This window comes from Alligator sinensis, unplaced genomic scaffold (genome assembly GCF_000455745.1).
Source record: "Alligator sinensis unplaced genomic scaffold, ASM45574v1 scaffold1207_1, whole genome shotgun sequence".
Taxonomy (NCBI): domain Eukaryota; kingdom Metazoa; phylum Chordata; order Crocodylia; family Alligatoridae; genus Alligator; species Alligator sinensis.
This window is the reverse complement of record NW_005842867.1, coordinates 614,813-625,573: the sequence shown is the minus strand read 5'-3', so window position 1 is coordinate 625,573 and position 10,761 is coordinate 614,813. Positions and strand designations below refer to the sequence as shown.

The 10,761-nt window shown below is 43.2% G+C and overlaps 1 protein-coding gene and 1 long non-coding RNA gene across 5 annotated transcripts in view; one reads left to right on the top strand and one right to left on the bottom strand.

The window, feature by feature from the left end:
• Positions 1-23: 23 nt before the first annotated feature.
• Positions 24-10,761, top strand: part of LOC112548004 — an 11,445-nt gene continuing 707 nt past the window's right edge. Inside the window, exons 1-3 of the long non-coding RNA XR_003091815.1 lie at positions 24-1,137; positions 3,373-3,448; positions 4,633-4,741. This is a non-coding gene — a long non-coding RNA (uncharacterized LOC112548004). The remainder of the gene's footprint in view (positions 1,138-3,372; positions 3,449-4,632; positions 4,742-10,761) is intronic.
• The window catches only part of LOC102368315 (protein eva-1 homolog C-like), a 33,257-nt gene continuing 26,310 nt past the window's right edge, over positions 3,815-10,761 (bottom strand). For 2 of the 4 annotated variants that reach the window (XM_025191884.1, XM_025191885.1), the window contains exons 6-8: positions 6,888-6,937; positions 4,850-4,940; positions 3,815-4,723 (exon numbers count right to left, since the gene is read on the bottom strand). In XM_025191884.1, the coding sequence (XP_025047669.1) occupies positions 4,653-4,723; positions 4,850-4,940; positions 6,888-6,937 (212 nt within the window). In that variant the 3' untranslated portion in view covers positions 3,815-4,652. Of the gene's footprint in view, positions 4,724-4,849; positions 4,941-6,887; positions 6,938-7,213; positions 7,544-10,761 lie in introns of all 4 variants that reach the window. The other 2 variants (XR_003091814.1, XM_025191886.1) reach the window with 2 other exon arrangements.

The window sequence follows — 10,761 nt, the reverse complement described above, 5'->3', positions numbered from 1 at the left end:
TCCCGAGTTGGACATTTGTAGCCAACAGAGAAACCATCAGATGATCCTTGTATGAACTGTTCATGATCACAATGCTGCTCTTATAGGTTGAGTTTTGTTTTCTATAACCTCTCTTCCTCTGCAGTTAGTGTTACTGATATGTATGGGGTTTTTTTCATAAGGCTGAGTTTGCTGCTCTGCCTGTTTCTTGAAAATTCAATGATATCCTAATTACACATTTCATTTCAGGGCTGCTTTTTTTTCAACGTGTCGGTCCCTGTTGCTGTTCAAATTAATAGCTCCTTTTATGCCACACCTCCAGTCAAACTTGGATTTGGCTTCCCTGAACTGTTCTTGGCACATTATATAGCCCTATAGGCTCTTGGCAGCCAAGGCTCTGAAGGAAATTCCAGATCTGCCTGGTATCATGGGTGGATGGACCCAGTCCAACCATTCATGCTAATTAACTGGCTTGTTTTCTTTTGCAGGACAATGTAGTTTCTCTGGACTTTACTTGGAAAGCATTACAACAAAAGAAAACTGTGTGATTGCTACCTGTATGCTATCCAATGTTTAGCTACTAAACAGTTTGGTTCACAGCTTCACGTCTAGCTTTTGCGTGTCCCTATCTTTCCAGTATTCCACTAGCCAGTAAGGATGCTGGCTAAGCATGGGGTTCACTTAGGAGTAACTGTGTACACTGAATATTAAGGATCATATTTTCAAGAATAACTTCAACACATGACCTTGCAAGTTTGCACATATATATTCCTTGAAACAGGCATGTCTATACTGCAGTTGTGGAAGCAATTTCAGCATAGTATAAAGAGGTTCAAAACAGTATTCAGCTATGGAACTTTTGTCTGATGTAACAGGGAACCCGTGCCCTTGTTGATAGGGTGACCTGAATAGGTAGGAAAGCAGGGGTCAGGCAAGGCAACCAGTGCAGAGGCCCAGGTGGCCTGAACCAGGGATGAAAAGGCCAGACAGCTAATGAAGCAATGAGCTACACCTGGCCCTAGCAGATAGAGGAAGAGGGTCCAATCAGATGACTGGAAGGAGGCTGAGCTGGGGGCTATAAGACCAGTCTCTGAGCAGGTAGACACAGACATCACAAGCAACACAAGGGAGCTACAGATGAGAGGGCTCTGATGAAAGGTAAGGCCTGTGGGATACACTACCACAAGGGAGAGAGACTATCTGTTATAAATCAGTTGGCTTGTGGTTTCTTTTTTGCTGTCCCATTTTAGACTTGAGACTGGAGGACTGGGTTGTGGCTATAAGGGTAGAGGACACCATGAACGGTGGGAGTGCTTGAGTGCAGTTCCCTGCAATAGGTACTTGAAATCAGCCCCAAGCCAGGGGGCAGAGGCTTACAAGGTGAAAGTGGACACCCCCAGAAAAGGAGGGGGCCTGCCATCAAGGCAAGGCTGATATCCAGAAGGCTGAAGTCTTGAACAATAGGCCAGGGCAGATGGTATGGTCAGAAAAAAAAGGGGCTAAGGCTGTGACAGCTGAAACCCCAACAAATGCTTGGAATCCTACATGAGCACACCCCCCTCCCCCAGTTTAAAGGGGAAGTACCATAGAGAAAGCAAAGGTACCAAGGTGGTGTTGGCCTGATCAAGTGGACCAGGACCAGCGAGAATACACTCAGCCTCAAGGACCGTTTCCCCAACAACCAACAGAGTAACATCAAAGTTATGGCAGGCAAGAGACTGGAGATAAGGTTGGGCCAGGTAAAGACCAACAAGTGGGGTGGACCACAAGAGGGATGCAGTCTAGCTGCAGCAGCATGGTGTTTGATGTGGACTCTTTTTATGGTCTCAGCTCAGCAGGATAGTTAAGCAAGTGCTTAACCTGAAGCCCATAAATAAGTACTTCTTCCAAAAGCTTAATCACAGGCTTAAAACTAAGCTTATACTTATGCCTATTCTTGAACAGGCCTAAAGGTAAGCATGAACTAGATTACTGCAAGTGCACATTAAGCGCTTTCCTGCATGCCTGAATTGTTACCTACATTTGAGTACCCATGGGCTTTCAAATTGTGTGCTGTGAAACCCTGGGGTTTCAGTAGATCATCAGGGGTTCTGCAAAGAGACTGGGGGTAATAGTGGAGTGGGCAGAAGGTGGTGTGCTGCCATTACTAGGCTAGGCTGCCTGGCTCTGCACTTGTCCTTAGGATAGGGGTGAGGCCTCTGTGGCAGGAGATGCAAAATGAAAGGTTTTCATGTCTTCAAGAAGTCTGAATGCTGCTGTCTGAAATAAACTGCTTGTACAAGGTGCCTGACTGACATGTTTGGAGCCTGCTAGAGTCCTCTACTGTACAAGGGCATGACAGAAGGCAGGAGTGTAACCTGACCTGAGGGAACCCTCTCAAGGGCCAGAAGACGGTTAACTTGTTAGACCCCTCTCCTGAGAGAGCCTGAGAGGTGCCAATTCTGTTGGTGGCTTTTGTGAAACAGACATTTACCCAGCTAGAGCAGGACTACAAGCCCCCACAAAGAAAGGCTTCTATTGCAGTAAAATATCAGACCTGACTCTAGCTATTTAATGGATTAAAATGTGTTGTCCCTGAAGGAAGGGCTCTTTCAGCTCCTAATTAGTTGTAGTCAGAAATGTTTAGGCATGCAAATTACACAGCACCCCAGTTGCCATAAATTGTGCAGGATTTAATGAGCAGCTATTCATCTTCTGTTTGCCTAAAGCTTCTCACATTTCAGATGGCTCCCACTTCCCTACCACACACAACCTACAATGCAATGAAATGACAAGAACTGGCTAAGTAGCCTTTTTAGTCAAGGCTGGGCTACAAGGTTCTGTCAGGCCTTCCCCCAAATGGTATTAATTTTGCATAGTAGCACCACACTGCTATACATGGAGCTGGTCTATGATACTGTGTGAATGGAATGAAACCCAAGAATAGACCTATTTTGCATGCAGAGTATGTCTATGGGGGAGGAGGGCCTGGACGAGGGGATCCTAACCAACTTCTTACTCCAGAACTGGACCCTAGCTGCTTGTTGCTCTATTCCCTGACCACTGGCTTACAGGACTGTTTCCAGGCTGTCTCTGCAATAAAAAGAATGAGGAGTTTGCTTTTTAAATAAATTGATGGCAGAAATGTCACACTACTGAATGTGGATGGCTCATGCTTTGTAGAGTCCACACAACACTGCTGGGAATAGGGATTGACAGCGGGTGGTAGGGGACTATGCCATTCTGGAGCACAAATTCAAAAAGAAAGACAATAATATGGTAATTTATTCAGGAGCGTGATGCACAGGGACAAGCTTGTGCATCAGAAAAGGCTCAGCCATGTTGTTGATTCTAATGAATATGTGGAATAGATTGTGTTCATGAAATGTGTTTCTAATACCTTTTAAATTTCAGATCCAAATATGAGCAACCAGAGCATTGCAATAGGCTACAATGATTACTGACAGTCAAAGCATGCCATTCCCTAGAGGTGAGTACAATACTTTATGCTGCTGAAAGATTGCCCTGTCTCTGTAGAGCAACAGTCTATGTGCTTGTGCAGACAGCATCAGCCTTGCACAATATTAGCCCACTTTGGTCCTGTGCACAAGCAGGTCTAAGTTAAGCATCTAGCCCTTGGGTATTGGCAAAATTCTCAAACACAAGCTTCTCGCCTTACTGTTGCACTTTGGCAAATTCAGCACCCCCATGTAATAAAGATGGTTCAAAGGAATTTCTTATTTTGTTTTAAAATGGTATCCAGAATGCACTTTCAAATAGTTCAGAAATCTCAGCTTCCACTAAAGGTATCACAGTTGCTAGCCTTTACGATGGCAGAAGACAGATTTTTTTTTTTTTAATTGTAGCAATGACTGGGCTGGAATTTGCAGACAACACAAGACAATTGCTTTGCAAAATCTGAACTACTCTGTTTACCTCAATGAGTTGTTAACTCTGAAGCATAGTTGGATACTTTAAATAGCACCAGTTTTAATAACTTTACTGCTCATCAACTTATCGGTAACATGTGGCACTGTAGCAGGTATTTGGGGAGGGACAATGAAACGAGACATATTTATGTTTGATGGGAACAAAGAATTTCAAAACCCAACTGCTGCTTTTTTTTTTTTTTTTTAAATCTCAAAATCAGCATCTCTGGATGAAAGAGGTGATGTACCAAAAAGCCTCGCCTGCTTTTTGTTGCCAAATTTATGTCTAACGCACCGGTTGGCATGCAGCAAAGGCCAGCCTGGCTATCTTCATACATGTGCTTTTTACACCTCTGAGAGAGTACTGCAACTCGACTGCAAAATCCAGCACTCAAGATCCAACATGTGGTTCTGACCTATTAAACACTAAATGTCTAACCCTCACCACCTTTCTAAAACCAAACCAGCCTCGAGAATAAATATCTATTCTACCTGATGAAAACAGAAAACTGAGCTGAGGCAGGAAGTCTATCTTTTTCTGGCCTATGCTCCTCAGCTAGCACAGGAGGACAAGGAGGGGGAAACCCAGTCCTTTAAATTGTAGTCACTGGAGATGGAAGGGATATGTTCAGTTGGGAGCCCACATAATCTTAAATCTGGCAAGATTTCTAATGCAAGATTTAATATAGCAATGAAAGAATGAAGTTTTTGCTATTATAGTAACATTTAAACCCTTGGCTTACAGGAAGAGTTAACCAGGTGTGCTCAGACTAGAACAGCTGTGTGAATCCTGACTTCATTAAATCCAGAGGGAGAACAGATTAAAGAGGAACTGGCTGGAAAACAAACAACAGGTAAGAGTGTGGATTGTATTTCCATCTGGATCAAAATTGCACAACAAAAGTTCCCTTTTTTTTTCCCCCCCCCCCCCTCAGAGCAAATATACTGAAATCCATGTGTACCTGTATGCAAGTGATCTCTCATTGATTTCAAGCCATGGACAAACTGACTCCGTGCTTCAAAGGAAAGCCATCCTATCTCCAAGCTGTATTTCTGTGTTTTTAAAGGGAAAATCTACTATGTCAAAGGGATAGGCTAAGAAATCCCATAGTGAAGCACAGCACAGGAGCTGTACCCAGAAGCAGATATAATGTAGCCATCTGAGTGCAGTGCCAGGTGTGTGCCAATAAGTATGCTGTCTTTGCATGCAGATAGGTGTGTGCCCAGTGCCTCAGGTGGCTCCATTATATCTATTCCAGGGTGTAGCAGGCACAGAACAGGTATACTGTGTTTCTGCACTATGCTGTCTAGCTTGATCCTATAAGAATATGGGCATGCCAACCAAGCTTGCCAAATAGCTCCTTATTTCTTCCTTTATTGCCAGCATAGAAGGGAAGGAGAATCCCAAAATGGCTGTCACACTCTTTCTACCTTTGTAGGAGTCTCATTAATCTCCCTCTGGTCCTGGCACCACTTCATACCCTGGCCTTTATTTGCCTTTCTCATGACAGTCACTGTAGGGGTGCAGCAGCTCCTGGCAGTCTCTGTACTGGCTTGGTGCTTTTTTGCTTGCTTTATGAGATGTGTTACAAGAGTGTCTGACATATGTAAAAAGATAATGGATGGCACTCAGGAGTAGGCTCCACTGTTCCTGGATTTCATAGGCCAGCAAAGCCCATGTACTCAAAACATTATGTAGCTTGTCATGTAGCTGCTTAACAAGACATGCTTTTGAGCTTTCATCCTGCTGGGCTCCACAAGATGATGAAAGGGTTCCTTAAATATATCAATTGTCCCTTACTGACTTGTATTTAAATATGTCTACAGATACCCTAGATTCTGATTTCATCACAGTGCACTGTGTTCCGTTTTTAGAGTGATCAAGTATATCTAATTAGCATGGGACTAATTACAGCTCTGCAAGCATATTCCAAAGATTGCCTGCAGTGACTTACAATTTTTACTTTACTTGGATGTATTTTTATCACAGTATTAAGATAGTTACGTGTAGAAATACCTCACACATCAATCGGTGAATAAATGATTCTGGGCCAAATTCTTTCTTAAATGGGAGTTTTGTGTATGGCTTTAACCTCAACAGGAATTGAACACACACAACTTGGCCTTCAGTGCTTTAGAAAACGCATGTGTCTGATCAGTGAGGAGCACCAAACCTCCCTTCAACTGCTTCATGTGTTAATTGGAGTAATTTACAATTTTAGGAGTGTTTGACTTGAAGGTTCCTTGCACTCTCTATGGAAACTATTTTGGCACCATCCCTTTATTTTCTTTTGGTCAACAAATTCTCTCTTGCATTTGGTTCCCATTCACATGTTGCTAGGGATTTAAAAATAAAATGTGTGGGAAAAGACAATGACCTACACAAAACTGAGCAGCTATAAACTCCAGGTTTGGCTGAGCCATGTTGGAGTAAGTTAAAAATACTTGGCACCACAAATTCTTCTCAGCAAAACTGTTCCATTATTAAACTAGAATCAACTAATTCTCACTTCTGTCACAATGACTTTGATAACCTTTGTGCAAAAGGGCAGTCAGGTTCTATATATCTTTGTGCTATATTATATAGCAGGCGTTTTCAACCTTTTCTGGTTGGTGTATCCCTGGCAGCCGGCCAAGAAGCAGAGTTCCCTGGTCAATCAATGAAGTGGGGGTGTCACCCGCGCAAAAGCGAAACTGGAAGCCCCCGTGGCGAAACCAGAAGTGCCCTCCATTTCTCCGCACCACTGCCGTGTACCCCTGGGGCTTCCCAAGTACCATCAGAGGTACATGTACCCCTGGTTAACGACCCTTGTTATATAGACACTAACTTCAGTGGGCATGGAGTGAGGCTAAGGTTTAGAGGTTTTGATATTCCAGTGCAGTTACAATGGGAAATAATGCCTCCTGTATCAAGGCCAACCTCTACCAAATAAGCATCTGGAAGAAACTTTTCCTGTGGACAAGCTATTCTATAACAATCTTCTGCAATGTTACTTGTACCTTCCTTTGAAGTAGTTGGTACCACCTAGTGTAGGAAGCAGCCTCTTGAACTAGAACAAATAGAGTATTTGAGAGAGGTAAATTAAATGATTTTTTCAGTTCACTGGCCAAACTAGGAAAACATTTTCTATCTATCCTAAATTAAACTTTTTTTTTTTTTTTTTTGATGTTTGACTAATGGGAAAAAATGTATTTTGCATCAAACAAAAGCAAATGTTTGACAAGGAAGGGCTAGATTCACAACTGGAATTTACCATCATTCCCAAAACTGAGTCAGTGTTAGTATGCTAACATTATACACAATAGCTTGGGGTCAGGGCATTCACCTGCAACTTGGAAGAGTCAGGTTCAAATCTGATCTCTGCCTAATTCAAAGCTGGGACTTGAACATGGGTCCTCTACAGCGAAGATGAGTGTCTTGCCATTGGACACAGTGGGGGTACGACTGTGTCCTGCTGGAGGTGTTCCACTATATATAAAATATTTAAATGTTCATTGGGCCAGAGGGACTATGTAAGAGTGACTCTATGGTCAGAGGGTGAGGCATTCCCCTGGAAGGCTTGGACATCTGGGTTCCAGTCCCACTTCCTTTTCTTCCACTGTTTTGACTGGCATCCTAAGTCCTCTTGTAAATGTAGCCAAAAGACACACAGTTTCTGAAATGTCAAAATGAACTATTTCAACATTTTTTTTTTCCTTGACTAAAACTATCCATCCAATTCAACCCATAGTCACAAGTATCCCCAGCTGCCCCAAGGCTGCACTCTTTTGACCAAGACATTCCACAGACAGAAAAAGAAATCCATCAAGTTTTATCCAGTATTACAGTCCCTCCCTTGAGGACATAATAAACTAAGCTGCACCAGTGAGCAGCACTTCAACCATTTCCATCACCCTGGTTAGGATCAAATCCTCAGAGTGCTTGTTGAAGCTGAGTCTTAGGAGGCTGGAGCTGCTTCTAAGAAGCAGTGAATAATCAGTATAGGGCCTGACCCTGCATGGTGCTAAGCATTCAGGCAACCCAGTCACCCAAAGAATCAGGGCTATGGCATTTTAAACTTGCATTTAGATACCAGAGAAGCACATACTTCACAAACATTTTTAACTTTTGAAGTTTCCTGTACTTCAGCTGGGTTCCACTTGAACCAGAGCTCTGAACATTGGTCAATTGCTCTGATAAACTGTTTGCTGAAAAGGAAGAATGGAGACTACAGCAGTCTCTGTTCTTGTAACTAGTTACTTATCAACTATATTCTGTGCAGTTCAAGGTCAACAAAACCTAGAAAAGAATCTAATTAATTCAGTGCCCAGCACCACGGGTGCTTTGACCTAGTACTGAGCAACTGATTGAAAACCCTAGTCCCAACAGAACTGATGGGATTCTTGCCACAGATCTTGGAGAAGCCTGAAGGGGATTTCTTTCCTGGTGAAAAAAATAATGAGTTTCTTATGTCTGCATTATGACACAAAGAAAGTGGTAATAAGGTGCAGCGGTATTATTTCACGGCAAGAGATGTATGCACAAACTTGCACAGGAATAACTACTGCTATGAATTGAAGCTGATTTAGTTATTTTGGTACGAGCCCACATGTGGACGCTCTGATTCTGGAATAAAAGCAGTCAAAATTAGTTTAGCTAAACTGGTTTTGTTAATGACTCTAGCCAAATTGACTTGGATTTTCAATTGTGTTTCTACAGCAAAGTGCCATTAATTTTGGTGAGGTACAGATGTGCAGGCATTGTTCAAAAATCTACCAGGCATCTATCATCTGCATCTGCAGGAACTTAATCACTTTAAAAAATCCATCCCTATGGAGTTTAAATCTCACTAAAAGTTCATGGATTTCTAAGCGTGTAACTGCTTAGGCACACTGGAAAATTTAAACCTAATAAGCAACATAAATTCTTCCCCTACTGGACATGTGAACTAAGATACTTTCTGAAGTACATTCACTTTTCTGCCACTTATCACTACAATACTTCAGTAACAGTGACAATAGTAAGGTCTCATGGGGACTCCAGAGTCTCTAGCTCTTATTGACGGATATGGTATTTTTTTGCTTTGGAGGTTGGGGGGTTTGGAGTGAAAGAGGGGTTGGTTCATGTAGCAGATGTCATCCTGTTAATAATGGAGAAACATTATCTAGTTAGTAATATTCTAATGTTTTCATCTGTGAGCTACAAATGAGCCAATACTGGCATTAAAGTAACTTTTGCAAGTGGATGACCTGTAAGAATCTAAAGGTTGCCACCATGTTTATGAGTGTTCACATATTCTATTTAGTTCTGTTTGGATTTCATACTGCACCCAGAACTGTGGTATCTCAGTGAGTCCATCAGAAATTGTGCCTAGATATCTCTTTCACAATACAGGTGTGCCAGCTCCTAAAACGCCAGGTAAGCACGATGGATTTCAGAAGATCAGGGACTTGGGCAGTCTGAAGCTCTGACCTGTCAATGTTCAGATTAGATAGTCCAAAGAATACTGTAGTAACAGATACCCTGTTGGCTCAGTCCTTGCACCCCCTGAAGCAGTGGGATGAAAGGGAGTGTTCTGTGTTTATTGCTTTGGGATTGACTGATGTTCAGAAGCGTCTCAGATTGTCTGCATCTGAATTTCTCAATAGTGGACAAAGGCCACTATTGAGAAGGCCAGCACAAATTTTGTGCCTCACTTGCATCCTCCTGCAGCCCTCCACATAATGGTGCTACAGAGGAACTTGAGTGGCACATCAGTGTTTACTCCCTTCTCCATATTGTGGCCTTTCACTCAAATGTCTTGGATGTCACCCTCTGAATCTTTCATAGTTTCGTAGTTGGTAGGGTCGGAAGGGACCTGAGCAGATCATCAAGTCCGACCCCCTGCCATGGCAGGAAAGAGTGCTGCGGTCAAATGACCCTGGCTAGGTGATTATCTAGCCTCCCTTTGAAGACCCCCAGGGTAGGAGCGAGCACCACTTCCCTTGGAAGTTGGTTCCAGCTCCTAGCCGTCCTGACTGTGAAATAGTGCCTCCTTTACATCTAGCCTGAACCTACTCTCAGTCAGCTTATGGCCTTTACTCCTTGTTATTCCCGGTAGTGCCCAGGGGAAGAGGGACTGTCCCATTGCCTGCTGGTCCCCCTTGGCAAGTTTATAAACGGCCACCAGATCCCCCCTCAGCCTTCTCTTGTGGAGGCCGAACAGGTTCAGGTCCCGTAGCCTCTCCTCGTAGGGCCTGCCCTGCTGCCCCCTGATCATGCGAGTGGCCCTCCTCTGGACCCTCTCGATGCTGTCCATGGATTTCGTTTATAATACAGGCCTCTAGTGCTCCTATAGCTTCAGGTTATTAAGGTAACTAATGTTGAGGCAACAGTATTGTAAATGTAATTTTTTTTTCTGTCACATACCAGTTGAGACAGTGGGCTTGAAGTTACTGACTGGTGGTTATTTATTTGAGTAGTACTGGCAATATGCTGGAGTCCTATCATCTACTGAAAAGGGCTTTTCCCTGCCTCAAGGTGTTCACAGTCTAAGAACAAAAAGGGTCAGTACTAGTAATATTCAGACTTGTTCCATTGCACTAGATGCTATACAAACACCTAGTGCACAACAGAGATGAAATCTGCCCCCAAAAGCTTACCATCTAAGCACAAGACGGAAGACAACAGATAGTGATAGACAGGAGCACAAGGGAATAAGATGACAGTCGTAGCATATTGGCTATGTGAAGTAAGGTACAAATAAGGTACCTTCAATCAGAGGTAAGTGAAGACAGAAGCAAGTAAGAGATGATTTAATACTAGCAAATTGCCCATCAAGAATGATGGGGGGGGTGGGAAGGGCAGGTGGGGACAGAGGCCTAGGTCTGGCCCCCTCTCTTCTCCTCCCCCCCC